We start from the raw sequence: 18699 nt of genomic DNA on the forward strand, positions 1-18699 counted from the left end.
TTGGTAAACTGACTCTATAACCCACTAGATTAGACACAATGCTAATATTATGATCAACTATACACTCAAAATGAAAAACATCTACCACCAATAGTTTAGGAGTAGGTTAGTAGCTTGTACGCACCTCATGACTCAATGATTCATCCAAGGAAGCATCTACAGTGAGCCATAAGTGTTCTTAATCTAAGGAATTATGTTGTGCATAACTTCATCTTACATTTGTGCAATAATGTTCTTATCAGCTTAATATACACTAGGTTAGTCTTTGGTGTCGTAAGAACCCTTGGGGCCCAACGTTCATTGAAAACTACTACATCATTTTCAATAAAGAAGAGAATATCCACTGTGAACAAATGGCCTACAATCACTCACATTCTATTGATGAGCTGATTAATTCACCTTCAGAATGACATTTCCTCTAGGAGCGTGAGCAACAATTTCAGGACCAACAAGATGTATATACTCCATTAAAAATCTCAAGATGGAGAGGCTGAAGAGAGAAAATCCAACAAACCTTAATATAGGGTAAGGATCTGAATCATAGAGAAGATCAGTTTCAATTTCCCCAAATGCTTCACATAAAAACTCCATTGCAATCAATACAGCACATACAAACATGCAAGGCTGGATAAAATTGGAGGCCAAAGTTGCTAGAGGCATGTATCATGTTCCTTTAGAATGGGACGGTCTAGCTGCAGCCCAGTCACACCAGAAAGTAAAATTGGGTGTGAAGAACAGAATTGGAGAAGTGGATGCTGCTGGCAGAAATCTAACAGTGGATTAGTTAGTTTATTGTTGTTTTTTCTGTTAGCTATTATAGCTCTTGCACTATCTTGATATGCTAAAGAAATAAGTATGGAGATGTTTGAAAGTGCTGTTATTATCAGTTGTGAAGATGCCATTGTTGACTTGGTGGTCAGCACCTCCTTGGAGACTCGTGACATGGCTTAAGCACCTCTCGTGGGTCAAGTTAAATCTGGCGCTTGTATCGGGCGTTGATTGTTCAAGTTTTTGGTGCAAAGCCAAACAATTCCAACAATTGGTATCAAAGCCTTGGGTCATGGGTTCGAGTCTCCCTTCAGTGGGTGCTGAGGGGGAGAAGGTTGACTTGGTGGTCAGCACCTCCTTGGAAACTCGTGACATAGCTTAACCACCTCTTGTGGGTCAAGTCAAATCTGGCGTTTGTATCGGGTGTTGATAGTTCGAGCTTTTAGTGCAACGGCAAACAATTCCAACAGCCATCAGTGCCTCAACTGGCAGAATATACTTTCTAGACATGATACTGTCTATGCTAGAATGATCACATGGTGTTCAACACTGTTATTAGGCCATCCTCAATGGTTGCTTAGTTTCACAGTTGAAAGCTGGTCTTTTGCTTGTCCAGGCGTGGAAAGCAGAAAGATCAGTGGATTTTCCTACTGTGATGCTCTTATTTCTGATTACGTAAATATTTGTGAGAATCTATGTCTTGTTCAGAAGTATAATAGAAAATAAAGAATTCAGATAGAGGAAAACAAAAGCACCTTATATTTTAATGCATTTAAAAGTGAATGACACACAATACTGTCTGCATGTATGTAAAATTCAAATGAACTTAAAGAAATGGAGCATCACGAAGATCTCAAAAAGAACTTGACTAACCCTCTGTCCATATATTTCCAGGTCTGGTCAATGGAAATAGTATGGGCAGCTACACAAGGTCCCCCAAAATGTAATCATTCCATCTCTAAACTTTGAAACCAATAAGAACCTTCTAACAATCAGTCATCAGAAATTTCTGGTGTAAATCTAGAAAGGAAAATTAGCAACTTAAATGAATACCAAGACAATAAAGGTAAAGGAGTGGCAGGTTTTCAGAATAATACTTACAATTTACCACTTCTTCAGACTTACGGCTACTGCCAAGGACTTTACAGACAAAAGTTCTTATTGGCTGATTTCTAGGCTTGACGATACTGCTATTAAACATATATTCTAGATGAAACTTAAGGATATAGTTTTGACATGCCAGTCAAAAAAATTATGACACGTTAAATGATAAAATTATCTACAACTATGGATCGCTGGAAAAAAAATAAATGCCAGTGTTTGGGACAAGCAAGGTTGCCCTGTTCTCATACCTCGTTTGGTATTTACATTGATAAAATTGACAAGTGTTTTGAGGAAGAGAGTTGTAAAAACAACTAATTTAGCTAGATCAATTATCATACTTGTTTATTCCAGTAAATCATTCTTCCTGCAAAAATATCAGTGAACTCTAAATATAATTAATGTCCTCCAAAGTCCAAACATTCATGAATTCCACTGGCATTCTTTGTCAGCTATCCTGTCCTAGGACCTTACAAAGTGCAAGGTAGGTCTTGACAAATTAGTTCTCAAAAGTAATAATCAGGAAAGGCTCTTTTTCTTTTATTGACTGGAATAGTAAGGGGTTGATTATTGAACCACTTTAGCCTATACAAAAGGATCCGTAAAGCTTACAGTTGATAGAAGAAGGTGTAAAGCGGAAAAATCGAACCCTAGTTGTTCTCCCCTCCCCAACTCCAAGGAGAGAGAAGGGAGAGTCACTAGGGTTGATGGTTTTCACTTAGGAGAGGCTTTACATTCAAAAGAGGGGTTGAAACCCACAAGATCCAATCCCTCACAATGCAGGATTGGATTCTAAATGAGTTTCAAGGGTTAAGACATCAAGGATACCCTCTTTTGTAAAGAAATGTAGATAGGATGATTGAACTAAGAATGCATGTAAAATAGGAAAGATTCGCTTATAAACAGAGATAGGGATACAGGATGAAGTTGCGGACCTGGAATTAGCAGTAAAATGTCGAGACGATGCTGTTCTGCAAATTTGAGCGAAAGTTGACGGGACAATGGCGCCTGGCGTGCACACGGTCCTCCGAAAAATCCGCGAAATGAAGGTGGATCTGTTCGTCTCTGCACAAGGATTCTAGATCTTCAATTATAGCCGCGTACCTACAACCTACACACAGAAAAGAGAGGACGATTGGGGGGTTAGGGATGAGGGGTTTGCCTTTAGGTCAAACCCCGGTTTTGGAATTAACCAAGAAATGAGAATGTTGTAAATGTAAATGTTTGTAATGTAAACAAGTACTGATACCTTGTTGTAAGAATGTTTGTATTCTTACATGCGAAGGTGTAATGTATGTAGTATGTTGTATGTTGTATGTTGTATGTGATCTCCTCTTCAATGGTTGAATCCTTGTCTTGAATGCAACACCTAGCCTTGAATGGAGACTTAGAATGCTCAATTGCTTGAAGGAATGCTTGAATGCTTGAATGTTTGAATGTTTGAATATTGCTTCCGCGTCTTTCACACATATGTCCTCCTCCCTTTTTGAGAGAGGAAATGTAGTTTATATACTTGTCAATTAGGGTTGATAGACTGATTTTCCCGACCTTAGGCCGACCAGGAAACAATATTTCCCGAATTGCAAACTTAAAGACCCGATGCCCAAAAGAGACCGGGCCCAAAATAGGGCCAGGGACCAAGGCGCTGGGCGCCATGGTCCTGGGGGACCAGGGCGCTGGGCGCCCTAGTCTTGGAGGACCAGGGCGCTGGGCGCCATGGTCCCATCTCCCAGGGCAGCAGGGTGCAAGGAGGGATCAGGCCAAGGTGCAGAAAATGCAGTTTTTGGTGTCACAAGCAGGTTTCGGGGTCTCCATTCAGGTTTAACGTTGCATCGCCATCGTGAAGACCCAAATGCAGTCGAAATTGCAAGTATCGCAATTTTAGGACGCTACATTTAGCCCCCACTTTAGCGGGAGTATAAGCGTACGCTCATACTTCCGGTAAAGTACAAGGAAACAACATTGAAAAACTTTCACCACGTCAAGGAGGCAAGATACACCAAGCCCCCAGTGGACTAAGGATCTTACAAATTCGATTGACAAAGTAAAAGGGAAGATCACGAGGGAGAACCATGACTGTCAGTAGTAAGGTTCCCTCACTATGAGTCATGCAAGAAAGATATCAAAAATTTTCAAGGCAAAGCTAAATTTGTCAAGAAATTTTCAAGTATCTTGAAGAGATATGAATGGGATGTATGCCCCCCTACGTTAAAGCGATCGCACACGCCTCACCGGGGGTGATTACTTTAAGGTAGTGATACATATAAGAAATGAGAAAGGAGCACATTACCACAAGGATTTAGCCCCCAAGTGTGAGATAAGCCCAAGGATAATAGACACAAAACACAAAGCACAAGGTGACTTCGCTTTCATCGGGGTCAGTATGCTGTATGATAATTCATGTATATCATATGTATGTATGCATAATTGTTCTTCATTCCCCAATCAAGGAAGGTCACCTAGAAGAAGGGAACACGTGTCTTTTGAGTCAACATGAGAGAGACCAAAAGAGATCTCAATGCTTTGCATCGTCCTCAAGTAGACAACACTAAGGACAACAAATAGAAGAATGAGAATAACACATAGAAGAAGTAACAAAAGATCAAGAGAGGAGGAGAGAATCTGCTATGCTAATGAACTAGTCTAGCACGTCATCTACCCCCCGATCTTGCTGATCAGTATTTCGGGAAGGTAGGAAACACGCTAGAGGAGGAACATCCAACACAGCAAATGGAGCTATCACAAGATCCAAACAAGGGCTATGTTCATGTTCCGAGCCACGTTGTTCTTGTCTAGGAGCTAGGATAAGTGCTTTAGAAAATTCGTTAGATAAATGGTTATCAACATCAACATATTCATATTCACTATCAGAATGGACAGGAGTAACATTTTCATCATGAATAACATTTTCATCTATATCATCATCAAGATTTATAAAAATAGGATCTTTAACTCGCACAGGATCAAGACCATCATACATCTTATGTTTAGGAGATTTTGGCTCAATTTTCGGCTGAGGAGAAAATGGAATAATACTGGCTGAAGGTGTTTTTGGGGATTGCAAAGTTTGAGAAGCAGCTGCCTGAGCTCTAAGACGACGCTTTCGTCGGCGTTCACGTGCAGAACGATTTCGTCTAGTCTTAGTAGGAAGTTGAGGAGATTGAGGAGGAGGAATGTTCTCATCCTTATCACTTGGGTGTTTAGGTTGTGGTCTCTTAGGTTGAACAATAGGAGAAGAGGGAGCTCTCTTCTCTCCATAAGAGGAAGGAGGAGGAACTGCTCCATATAAAGGAGGAATAGTTGGTTTAGGAAGGAGACCAAGTCCATCATGACGAGGAGGTATAGGTCTACTTTTAGAAAGTTTATTAGATATGGGCATAATCACATTCATAGGGATGGGTTGGGAATCTTCTTGAGGAAAGACATTAGTTTTATCTTTCAAAGGAAGAACTTCCTTCTCAAGAATAATAGGAATGTCAAGTTTGGGTGTTCTAGGTTCACTTAGAGATAGGATCATATCTTTTTTCCACTTTTGATAAGATTTAAAAAGATGATCACTTCGTGGAGGAAGAGATTGGAATTGTTTAGGCCAAAAGTAATCAATAGGAACGCTAGAAGTTCTTTCAGCTGGTTTAAAGAGACTATGATTGACAGTAACAACTTCACTATTATGGGGAAATTTCAAACACTTGTGAATAGGAGAAGCAATAGCTTTCATGGAAGATAGCCAAGGATAGCCTAGCTTCACACGAAATTGTTCGGATGATGGAATAATAGCAAAGTCCACATCAAGAGGTTTGTTATGGACCTCAATAGGTAATGTAATAGAACCAATTGCAAGAGAAGAAAATGCATCAAATAATTTCACAACCACATTTGTTTCGTCATAGATCACTTGATTCAATTGCAAAGTAAAAAGAAATTCTTTAGTAATGGCATTAACCATGCAAGAAGGATCAATAAGCACTCCACGGCAAGGTGTATTCCTGACTTTTGCAACTATATATAAAGGACCATCAGGTGCCCTGATAGTTTCACTAGAATCAAATGTGATGGAAGGTTCTTTAGAGATTTTCTGCTGTTCCACAAAGTTAATCACATTCGGAGTCATAGACACGAGATCATCAGGTGAGACAGAGGAATCAGTAGTATCAATCGCATTAGAGGTATGAGAAGGCAATGGATCAGTAAAAATCTTAAGATTTTGGTTAGGAGGAGCTATAGATGTGTTGCCTTTATCATTCACACCAGAAACAGAGATAGTATTATTATCAATCAAATCTTGAATTTTCCCCTTTAAAGCAAAACATTTTTCAGTATCATGCCCAGGTTGACGATGAAATTGACAAAAAGATTTGTTATCAAAATAGGGCGAATTAATCTTTGCAGCATCTATTTGCTTTGTAGGAGGGAGAGTAAGCACATTTTGTTCCAATAACTTATTCATAATACTAAGCAATGATTCATTCAAAGGAGTAAACTTTCTTTCTTTCTTGAAAAACTTAGAAATAGGAGGCACACCTGATGCTGCATTCACATTGTTGTTGATGATGTTTTCATTGAATTTAATGGACTCTCTGTTCGGTTTAAACTTCCCAAATGGTTGTTGACTACTATCACCCTTATCACCCGGAGCCATAGGATTTGCTTGTTCCATTTGACTCAGAGTCAGTTGATAATTGTGAAGAGTTGCGCACAACTGTTGGAAAGAAGTAAACTCAGAAAACAGAAGTTTTTCTCTAATATCTTTTTGTAAATTAGAAATAAAGATTCTTTGAATATCATTGTCAGGTACTGGAAAGGAAATTTGAGCATACAAATGCTTATATCTACCAATGAAATCAGTCACTTTTTCTTTAACACCTTGTTTACAATGCATTAAATCAATCAAAGTAACTTTAGGACTTATATTGTTTTGAAATTGTTGAATAAAAGCATTTGCAAGTTGTTTGAAAGAAGAAATAGAATAAGAAGGCAACGAGCAATACCATTGTAGGGCTTTATCTCTTAATGTTCTAGTAAACAGTTTTGCAAGCAACCTTTGGTCATAAGCAAAATCGGTACATATTGTTTGAAAGGTCTTAACATGTGTTAGAGGATCACCCTTACCATTATAAAGCTCCAAATGTGGAATTTCAACATGTTTAGGGGGGATAGCTCGAACAATGTCAGAAGAAAGTGGGCTCACAACATCAAATGTGGGCACACTAAACTTAGATTGATTCATAGAGGCAATTTGTTGCTGTAAAGAAGAGACAGTTTGTGCAAGATTGTTAATGGTCGCTTCAGTCGAAGAGTTCATATTAGACGTGTTAGATTGTGATGGGGGTGTTATGTTATTGAAAGAAGGTAGAGAGTAAGGTGGTGGGACACTATGATAGTTAGTCATAGGAGATGATTGGAAAGGAGGAACACTACAAGGAGGAATGGAATGATTAAATGAATTGCCCCCTTGCGTCATGTTTATTTGTGGAGATGAAATAGGGACACTCATTGAAGGAATGAATGAAGAAGTTGGATTAAATGAAGGAAGAGGGTTGATTGAAGAAGAGGGATTGCCCCCATGACTGGTGATCATAGGTGGAATGTCTTGTATTGAAGTAGTCATTATGTTTGATGTAAAAGTAGGTATACTAGCAATAGGAGTTGTCAAAGGAATAGAATGATTAACTTGAGTAGGAGGTTGTGTATAACCTAAAGTTTCGGCACAACTTTTCATAGGCATCACATTCGAATCCACAATGTGTGCAATACCACGCAAAATATCAATTCCATTCTTATCACTTTGAACCATACGTTTTAGACCCTCAATTAATGAAAGAGCTTCGCTATCAGGGTATTCTTGAGACATCCATTGTCGAAAATCATCAAATTGGTTATCCAATTTCGAAAGTTGTTCTACAGAAACCTCATGGAGAGCTTCTTCATCATTAAGAGGATTAGAGGAATTACCCGTGTCCTCGTTAAAAAGGCCATTCAAATTAAGTTCCATCTCCTCAGTAATTACACCTTGGAAGGACTTAATTCTAAGGCTTTGTCTAACGGGAATAGTGTAAGTAGGGCTTATTGTTGTAAAACTCATGCACTAAAGAGAGAGAGAAGATTTTGAATTTTAGAGGTAGCAAATTTCAATAAAATCAGCCAATCTCCCAGATTTAAGCTGTTAAATACAATCAGGACAATCTCCCGAAATTTCGGAAAAAATGTCCGGGACCGTGGCGAACGGAGTGCACACGGTCCTGGCAACTTTTTTCGAAATTTTCAGGGATGAAAGTTATGATGATTTTAAAGCTAATCTGAAAAAATTGAGTGATTTTACGATCTGTAGATAGGCCAAATTAAAGTTGCAATCTCAGAATTGAACCCTACCAAGATTGTTGAAAAATGCAAATTTTGAATTTTGAAAAAGAGAGGGAAACTGAAATTTTGAATTTTATGATTTTAGAGGGAATACTGAAAGCAATGCAGGCTTTGAAATTTAAAAGTTGACTCAATTTCATGCAAAATTCAAATTTGAAAGCAGAAATCAGAGTTATGGCAATTAGACACTCAATTTCAAAAGTCACAAATAAAAAATTTGAATAAAGCACTGAAATTTCGAATGAATGCCAACGCACTTTTCAGATTTAGGACTGTAAGAAACACAATTTTGACACAAATTTCAATTTCAACAATTTTTGAATGATTAGAAGCCTCAATCCAAGCAATCGCTAGACCAACTTTGACTGTAATTTTGAAAGTGTTAGAATTGATAAGATCAGCCAAAATTCTGGATTTTAGCAGAAAAATACAGTAAGATCTAGCTCCCGAAATTTCGGAAAAAATGTCGGGGACGATGGCGCTCGGGGTGCACACGGTCCTCGCAACTTTTTTCCAAATTTTCAGGGATGAGAGATATTGTGATTTTATTGCGGAATCCAAAGTTACAGCCAATTTGGAAGTGTTTTGATTAGTGAAATTATCAGTCAAAGGTTGAATCAAGAAGGTTTTAAAAATTAGGGTTTTGACATTTAACCACTTAATTTTCAGAATTAAAGCACAAATATGAATTGATAATTTGCAATAGAAGGGTAGATCTGAAACAAGCATTAACAATTAAACATTTCACAAGCTCAATTACTAAAAAGAAAATTTTAGGGTTTTTATGCAATTAGCCTCTAAAATTTGCAAAAGATCAAACATGGAAATGTAATTAAGGAAGCAAATTTTTCAGATCTAACCATGAATAATCAGAATGAGGATGTTCACGTCAGGTTCACCAAAATGTAAAGCGGAAAAATCGAACCCTAGTTGTTCTCCCCTCCCCAACTCCAAGGAGAGAGAAGGGAGAGTCACTAGGGTTGATGGTTTTCACTTAGGAGAGGCTTTACATTCAAAAGAGGGGTTGAAACCCACAAGATCCAATCCCTCACAATGCAGGATTGGATTCTAAATGAGTTTCAAGGGTTAAGACATCAAGGATACCCTCTTTTGTAAAGAAATGTAGATAGGATGATTGAACTAAGAATGCATGTAAAATAGGAAAGATTCGCTTATAAACAAAGATAGGGATACAGGATGAAGCTGCGGACCTGGAATTAGCAGTAAAATGTCGAGACGGTGCTGTTCTGCAAATTTGAGCGAAAGTTGACGGGACGATGGCGCCCGGCGTGCACACGGTCCTCTGAAAAATCCGCGAAACGAAGGTGGATCTGTTCATCTCTGCACAAGGATTCTAGATCTTCAATTACAGCCGCATACCTGCAACCTACACACAGAAAAGAGAGGACGATTGGGGGGTTAGAGATGAGGGGTTTGCCTTTAGGTCAAACCCCGGTTTTGGAATTAACCAAGAAATGAGAATGCTGTAAATGTAAATGTTTGTAATGTAAACAAGTACTGATACCTTGTTGTAAGAATGTTTGTATTCTTACATGCGAAGGTGTAATGTATGTAGTATGTTGTATGTGATCTCCTCTTCAATGGTTGAATCCTTGTCTTGAATGCAACACCTAGCCTTGAATGGAGACTTAGAATGCTCAATTGCTTGAAGGAATGCTTGAATGCTTGAATGTTTGAATGTTTGAATATTGCTTCCGCGTCTTTCACACATATGTCCTCCTCCCTTTTTGAGAGAGGAAATGTAGTTTATATACTTGTCAATTAGGGTTGATAGACTGATTTTCCCGACCTTAGGCCGACCAGGAAACAATATTTCCTGAATTGCAAACTTAAAGACCCGATGCCCAAAAGAGACCGGGCCCAAAATAGGGCCAGGGACCAGGGCGCTGGGCGCCCTAGTCCTGGAGGACCAGGGCGCTGGGCGCCATGGTCCCATCTCCCGGGGCAGCAGGGTGCAAGGAGGGATCAGGCCAAGGTGTAGAAAATGCAGTTTTTGGTGTCACAAGCAGGTTTCGGGGTCTCCATTCAGGTTTAACGTTGCATCGCCATCGTGAAGACCCAAATGCAGTCGAAATTGCAAGTGTTGCAATTTTAGGACGCTACAGAAGGGTGTTGTACCCTTCGCACAAGAAATAATTATTTTAATGATGTAAAATAAAAACAATTTGTGGTGCATCTTTAGAGATGTGTTTAGCCACCTTAAATATTTATTTGGATCAACTTGTAAAGTTATGGATATTTTTTTTGTGGGTTGCACACTGAAAAATATTTGATATTGGAAAAACTTTGGAACAAAAAGTGAATAAACAAACTCTCTTTTTAGCTACCAATTTCCATCTCTAATACACAAGAATGTAAAGGAGCTTGAAGCAATAAGAATGTTAGACTTTCCCAATGAACATAAGGATCAACTCTCGTTTAAATGTGCAGGGTTAATTAACATTAAATGATGTGTAAAACACCTACTCGAGACATGAAACATATTATCTTTTCATAAAATTACTATTTGATTATTAAAAGGTGCGTGATGTAATACAAGTTTACCAATTCTTCCACTTAAAATGGCGAAGGACTTGGAAAAGTCCTTTTTCAAGGTGACTGAACAAAACAGGTGGGTGACTTTAATCACCCTTCAGATTTTAATCATTATGCTATTCCATTGTCTGTGCTTATCACCCCCTTTATTATGATTCACTAGATATTTTCTGTTTGTGAGAAGTGATTCATGTTGATAGCCTGTAAATTCTTTCATTGCAATTGTTTTGGTGTTATTCCCAACACATACACAGGATCACAAACCTAATTCATCGGCACCTATATAGCACCCAGATAAAATCCCAGTTCACTTAAGTTTGAATTACCAAAGTCAAGCCCATTTAAAAATGAAACTGATCAAAACACCAAAACATGAATTTTGTGTCAAAAGAACATAGTAATCTTGAAGGTAACAGAGCCACAACAATGTTTACAAACATATTTCCTGCTAGAATATAACTCTACTTGATAGATTAAGTACTTACCTTCCTGTCAAAACCATACCAAAGACTGTGTTGCTCTGATGAGTGAAGATTTAAGAGAAGTGTTGTATCTCGCACAACAAATAATGGAAATTGTTGAAAAAGAAACAGGGGCACAGTATTACTCTCAGACAAAGGAGCCCCAAGTGAGACCTCCGCCCTCCAATTGTCTCTCATTGCAACTACAGAAGATTCAACGTCCTGAGTCCGACTGTTATAGGTGGCACTAGCTAATACACTTACCTGAATGCAACCACAAAAACCAATCAACAAAAGTGGAGTATCCCTACATAATACATTTAACCAGAAAGCATAATGCCATTCAGCAGCACTTCTTAAGTGAATGTTCCATATGCAAATATGATTCCAAAAAGAAATAGCTATAATCCAGTCAAGTATATTATCCATGGAAACAATAACATAATGCAAATACTGGCAAACAGGTTGCTCAGACCTGAGAGAGCTCAATGTTTTCAAACAAAAGTACCTGAAACTAAGATGTATGGTATGAAATCATTCATTTGTTTATCAGAAATAACTTCTTCCAAACATACAAATGAATACTTCATGCTATAGTAGCAAAGATCTTTCTCATGATTGACTTGGCAAACAAAAGATAAGATATTTTCAACTAATCAGGAAAAATTTGGGACTTTGAAAAACGCTGATACATAAAAATAGAGAAAAAACGCTGTTCTTTTGATTTTAAGCCAAATTGGGATTAAATTACAATTTTGCAGACAAATTAAGGATTACATCCAATTTTTTTTCATAATTTTCTTGAGATTCAGGATTTGTGCCCAAATGTGCAAAATAAATTGGCAGTCTGGTTCAAATCAGATTGTTAACCAGTTCAACCAATGTTTACTTGAAATTTTTCCCAGATGTTTGCTACTATGCTTTATACTGCTGGATAGCCGTTTTTTCTTTTTTCCTCATATCCAATAATCATTTGCTAGAACCTTATAAAATAAACATCCAGTCATTGTCAGTACTTAGTATGGAGCTATTGTTAATATAACCTTGCAGGTGTTACTAAAAGTTTATGTCCTTTTTGAATTCACTGTATGTATTGAAAGACAGAAAGGTAAAAGATTATAACAAATTTCAAACACTGATATTAAGTAGAGAAAAGATGATAATAAAGATACAAACTTGAAATGAAGAACAAATATTTTTCAATTATTCATCTCATCAGAACATATATTAATATTCCAAAATGCTCCAGATAGATTCAGTTTATGTGACAAGATAATGATATTTTTGTTACACTCCAAATGATGTAATTTATTTGAAAAGATAATATGGCTATAACTTTGATCATAAAAGATTAATGCTTTATGAAAATTATGTGATCTCACTACCACAGCACTTTATACTTTAAATTTGTTGTCTTCCAATTGGAAATGCCTCAAACTAAGAAATTGGATTGCTCTATATATTAGTGATAAATCGAAACAGAATTTTACTTTCTTATATACTAGAAAATTCATTTAAAAATCAGCTTTCCTTTCAGTTCTCAAAAAGTTTTTTTTTTCTTTTTTCTTTTTCTGTTAATAAACTTTTATATCAAACCCAGATCATTTTTGCAATATTGGGAGCACAAATCTAAACTGATAACTCTTCAGCTGAAAGCTAAGGACTGAGGTATATCCTGTTGTGACCACATCACAATCACCCCATCAAGATGGGGACCTCCCTTTTTTTAAGGTTTTGCCTTTCTAGGATTAGTCTCTCTTTTCTCTCTCCTATTGAGTGGAGTGGAATAGATCATCAAGTGTTGCAAAGAATTGATTAGTAGATGAAGGACTCAAGATTCAATAAGCTAAGCAAAGTTACGTGAAAGAGATAAAGAAGAATCATCCATAAGGTCGCCTACCTTGCCCCAATTTGAAGAGCAAAATTTTCATCAAAAAACCGTCATTGGAGCGAAATTTGCCTAAATGCCTTGACCCCGTACCTTGCTCAAGTCCTAGAGTGAATTCTACTTTTAGGCCCTGTCCTTCCGAAGGTCACAAAGCGAATTTCCTATATAGGTGTTCTTAAGGGTTGAATTGATGATGCTTTCATGTGAAGAGATTGGAAACCTTAAGGCTCAAATCAATGAGGTAAAAGAAAGAGGTGAATTCCAAGTCATGTCTTTGGATAGGTCCTAAGGCGGATGTCGAATTAATGTCCTTGGAGAGGACATAGAGCGAATTTTTTCTTCAAGTCCTGTCCTTCCAAAGGACGTGGAGCGAACTTCCTAGCTTAACCTTGTCCTTCCAATAGAGCGAATTCCATTATGGGTCATGTCCTTGCCAATGTCTTGGAGCACAAATCCCATTATAGGTCCTGTCCTTCCAAAGGACATGGAGCGAATTTCATGCCTTATTCCTTGTCCTTCCAAGGGTCCTAGAGCGAACTTCATGCCTTGTCCTTGCGAAGGGTCCAGAGCGAACTTGAATATGTGTATCTTGGAAAAGTCTTAAAGCGAACTTTGTCTAGAATCATGAGCATACCTTGCCAAGGTACAAGAGCGAACTTTATCATTTGAGCTTACCTTAGAAAGGTCTTGGAGCAAATGGCATTATAGGTCCTGTCCTCCCAAAGGACAGACAACAAATTTCATTTTGAGTCTTGTCCTTTCAGGGAAATAGAGCAAAATTGTCATTTAAGTCCTGTCCTTCCAAGGGACATAGAGCGAATTCTACTTTTAGGTCTTGTCCTTGCTAAGGACATGAAGTGAACTTTCAACTTGACCTTGTCCTTCCTAAGGACAATGAGCGAAATTGTCATATAAGTCACGTCCTTCCTAAGGACGAAGAGCAAGCTTCCATTATAGGTCCTATCCTTGGAAAGAACACAGAGCAAATTCCTTTTTTTTGGTCCTGTCCTTGCTAAGGATGTAGAGCGAATTTGTTTTTATCAAGGGTTATGTCCTTGCTAAGCACATAGGATGAAAATCACACTAAGGCCATGTACCTTCCAAGGGTCATGAAGCGATATTTTGATTTAGGTCATGTCCTTCCAAAGGACATGGAGCGAATTATCTACCTTGACCTTGTCCTTCCTAAGGTCCTAGAGCGAACTTGACCTTGTCCTTCCTAAGACCTAGAGCGAACTGATTCCAAGATGCATGTCCTTGTCAAGGACCCAAAGCAAAATTCTTGAAGGCAAGCATTTTTGGCACCAAAATTCCATTTCAAATTCGAATTGTTAAGAAGGGAGAGTCTGATCTGTTAAGTCGGCAAGCAACAAGGAAGACAATTTATATTTTTTGTTTGCATTAGATCAAGTCGGCCTATTACCCAAAAGACACATCTCTACCCTAAATCGCATATAAAATAAGGATCAAGATATTCATATTAATCATCAATTCAAGTATTTTCTTCTTTCAAGTGCAAATTTGAGAGCAGGTTGAGCAAACTTCTCCAGCGAGGAAGCGGATTTCATCCATTCATGAGCTAATTTCACCAAAATCTAAGCGAATTGCTTCAGCACAAAGGCGGACTTGGACATCAAAAGTGCAGACCTGAGGATCAAGGCAAACAAATTTAAGCATTAAGGATACAGATCCGATGTTCTAGGAAGTCGAATTCACCTTAAAGCACCTGAATTGATCAAGAGGAAGCAAATTTATTCAGCTAGGAGCCTGCCATATAGTGAATTCACATAAGCAACCCTGATTTGTCTTAGATATCAGAATTGCATTCCAAACAACAATGTCATTAAGTAGTGTCAGTCCTTTGATTGAAAGGTAATTGTCAAAATCAGAGGTAAGGACTGCATTTAAAGATTAAAATCAGGTCTGATTATAGGCTAAAAGGCATAATTCATTCAAGTTAGGACAGTCTTATGAAACATTCAATTATTGTTAAAATGTAGGACTGGTTTAAATCAGTACTTTATCATCATTTCTAAGGTTTTGCAAGCTCAAAGTCATTAATCTTCATAAGCTTGTCAAGATCCTAACTTGAGCATCTCTCATAGGTGAACTATGGCAGCACCCAAGACAAGAGGATCTACCTCAAGGCAGGCTCTCATCAAAGAAGATCAGAAGAATGATGACTTGGAGACCTGTTGTGACCATTTCACAACATCGCCCCATCGCAAATGGGGACCCCCTCTTTTTGCTTGTTTTTCGCTCGTTTTCGCTTTCGTTTTTAGGGTTTTGTTAGTTTGTTAGTCGTCTGGGTTTAGGGCCAAGCCTTAGGGTTTTAAATTTTGCCTTTTCAAGCCAAAATCCAGTCGTTTTTTGAGAGCTTTTGAGCTTCCTTTTCTAGGATGCAAATTTTGAATGCAATGATTTCGCCAAAATGGTCTAATTTTCAATTGGAATGTTCATGCAGAGCTTAAATTTGTCTAAGTGTTGACCGTCAATGTGAATTTCTGTCCGATTGAATATTTTGACCAAATTTTGACTTTTTTGAATTTTGATCCTGGGCATTGGAATTGATTTGTTTTCGCCTCGTGAAGTGTTAAAATGTGAAAAATCTTGTTATTTTGGCCTGTAAGAGCAAAATCGCTCCTGTCCCTCAGTGAAGGACGGGAGCTCATTTTCAAATATCTCATCATCCCTGCAGAGTCCAGACAAATTTCAAGTTGGAAGTGATGGAGAACGGCGAGATCTTTCCATTGAATATAAATTGAAGATTTTCATGAGCACAGAAATGCCTCCAGGAGGAAAATCGCTCCTGTCCCTCAGTGAAGGACCGGAGCTACAATTCAAATTTCGCCTTGTCCTTGCAAGATTTTGAAAACTTAACAATTTGAAAGGGTCCGAAGGAAGATACTTTGCCAAATGAATATAATTTGAGATGCAAAAACAAAGGAGAATGACCTATATTGACCAAATCGCTCCTGTCCCTCTCCAAGGGACCAGGGCGAGGTACCTTGTAGCTCTCGTCCCTCTCCCAGGGACCAGAGCGATTTCCTTCATTTTGCAAAATCCAGACAAGGGTCAAGGCAAGTTTACGTTCAAAAACAAGGGAAAACATGAGATGAACGCATTGAATATAAATTGAAGATTTTTGGGACGTCCATAACAGTGTTAAATGCCTAGTTCGCTCCTGTCCCTCAGGAAGGGACCAGAGCGATTTTTGTTATAAATGATTTTCTTGCCAAGTTTCAATCGATCCCAAGGCATGAATGAATGGAAGGACGCATTACGAACCCGTTGAATATAAATTTGGAAGCTAGCAAAGTGAAATGAAGACCACAAGAGCAAGTTCGCTCCTGTCCCTCTCCAAGGGACTAGGGCGATACAGTGAGTATGTTGCCTTTCCCTCAAGTTTAAGACCGATCCAAGACAAGGAACAAGGTGGCAGGAACGTCTTAAGACATTTTTAATCAAACACAAGCATCAAGGTCATCACGTTGGAAGGATTTGCGCTCTAAGACCCCAGATCGCTCCTGTCCCATGGGAAGGGACCAGAGCGATATTTCCATTAAGGCATAGATTTCAAGAGACAAGCAAATATCAAGCTACCCCAAGGATCGAAAGGACATCATTACACGCGTTGAAGATAATTGTAAGTTGAAATAAACAAGAACAAGCTCGCAATAATGAATTTCGCTCCTGTCCCTCAGGAAGGGACCAGAGCGATGTTGAGTATATTGATCAATTCATGCAAGAATTACGTTGAGTCAAGGCTTCACAAGGTTGTAAAGGGTTCAAGACGTCTTTTGAGGATGACATGCAAGAGTTTTGAACGTCCAAATGTTATTAATCAAGCTAAGGAGTCTATATCGCTCTTGTCCTTTGGACAAGGACCAAGGCGATTATTGCAAAAACACTCATACTTCTTCAAAGGCAAGTCAAGGCGAGGATGGACAAGGTAAAAGGACATTTTTTCGAAGACGATAAACGATGAACCATGGTCAAATGTTACCAACTTGAGCTCAAAAACGGAGAAAAGACATGGATCGCTCTTGTCCCTCTCCAAGGGACAAGGGCGATGTTAGGCAAAACACATGATATTCTTTGAAAATCACGTTAAGACAAGGACGCACAAGGTTTTAAATGGCATTTGGAAGATGATACAAGGAAAGGATCGTATTAAAATGGAGAATTTCAAGCAAAAACCTTAGGATCGCTCCTGTCCCTCTCCAAGGGACCAGGGCGATAATGGTCATGAGATGCACTTGTTCGCACAAGAAAGAAATTCAAGCTTGAAGGACCCAACAAACATCGCAAAATCAACGTGGAGATGAGGACCTTGGACATAAAAATTGCAAGAGTCATGACAAAGTTGATGGATCGCTCCTGTCCTTTGGACAAGGACCAGGGCGATATGCACTTAAAAGACACCCATATGCGCACACAAGGCGATCAAATTGGAAGGACCATCAAGTTGATCGATTTTCAACATGGAGATGAAGGAGTTGAACGTGAAAAATGCAAAATCAAGACCAAAATCATGGATCGCTCCTGTCCCTCTCCAAGGGACCAGAGCGATGAGGTACGTCCCTTTATTTTCATATTTTTGGCGCCAAATTAAACAATTCAAATTTCCTTAAATGCTAAATCGATTTAAAATTTGAAAATCTTATTTATTTAGCATTTAATATGGCGTTAAATATTTATTAATTATTTTGCCTTTATTAGAATCGAAATTTGCAAATTAAAAAACGTAAGGCATTTAATAATTAATTAATTAATTAATAAAAAATCGATTTGAGCGCTCAATTAGGCAGGTCGGCCTTGTTATTTTATTGCAAATCATTTAAAAAATGGTTTTATTTTTATCAAGTCGGCCTAAGGGGTGAAGGATGAGCGCGCTATATATAAGGGGTGAGAGATTTCATTTTTCACATAATCATTTTTACCTTCCTTCATGCGAATTGAGGAAAGCAAAGGTGGTGCGAAGTGTGCTTGAAGGGTGGAGTGCGAATTGCGTTGAAGACCAAAGGTGGTGCGAGTTTCATTCATCCAAGGGTGGCACTTAGTTATCAAAAGGTGGTGCGAATAAGAAGACCACACCAAAGGCGAACTTGGGGATCCATCTAAGACCACGTCGAAGGTGCGAAACTTGGAGATTTGTTTGTGCGAACTTGAAGATCCATTTGAGACCACGTCAAAGGCGATAATTGAAGATCACGTTCTCTCCAGAGGTGGCGAAGTCAATTTTGAGGAGATCATATTGAAGATTACTTTATACCTCAATTTTGCCTAGGCAAATTTTGTTTTTGCATTCTAGAGTTAGCTCTCTATCGAGGTATGGCGATTTATTGTTATTGCTTTATTCATTCATCGTCATATTTCAAATTTTGAATTTTGAAATTTTGAATCTCTTGGCTCAATCGTTTTTTTTAGGAAATGATAACTCTAGAGACTTATCATGAGGTTTCCTAAAATTTATCTCTCTTATTTACGCTATTTATTGCAAAATCTATTTCTTATAATGAAATGTTGTGTAGGTATGGCGACCCCAAAGGCAGGAGCATCCAC

General features: G+C 38.3%; 1 protein-coding gene across 1 annotated transcript in view; it reads right to left on the reverse strand.

Moving 5' to 3' along the window:
* Positions 1-18699, reverse strand: part of LOC131075442 (uncharacterized) — an 80142-nt gene that overhangs the window by 38712 nt on the left and 22731 nt on the right. Inside the window, exon 2 of the mRNA XM_058012283.2 lies at positions 11271-11510. Within this exon, the coding sequence (XP_057868266.2) occupies positions 11271-11510 (240 nt within the window). The remainder of the gene's footprint in view (positions 1-11270; positions 11511-18699) is intronic.

The sequence above is a fragment of the Cryptomeria japonica genome, chromosome 3 (genome assembly GCF_030272615.1).
Source record: "Cryptomeria japonica chromosome 3, Sugi_1.0, whole genome shotgun sequence".
NCBI lineage: Eukaryota > Viridiplantae > Streptophyta > Pinopsida > Cupressales > Cupressaceae > Cryptomeria > Cryptomeria japonica.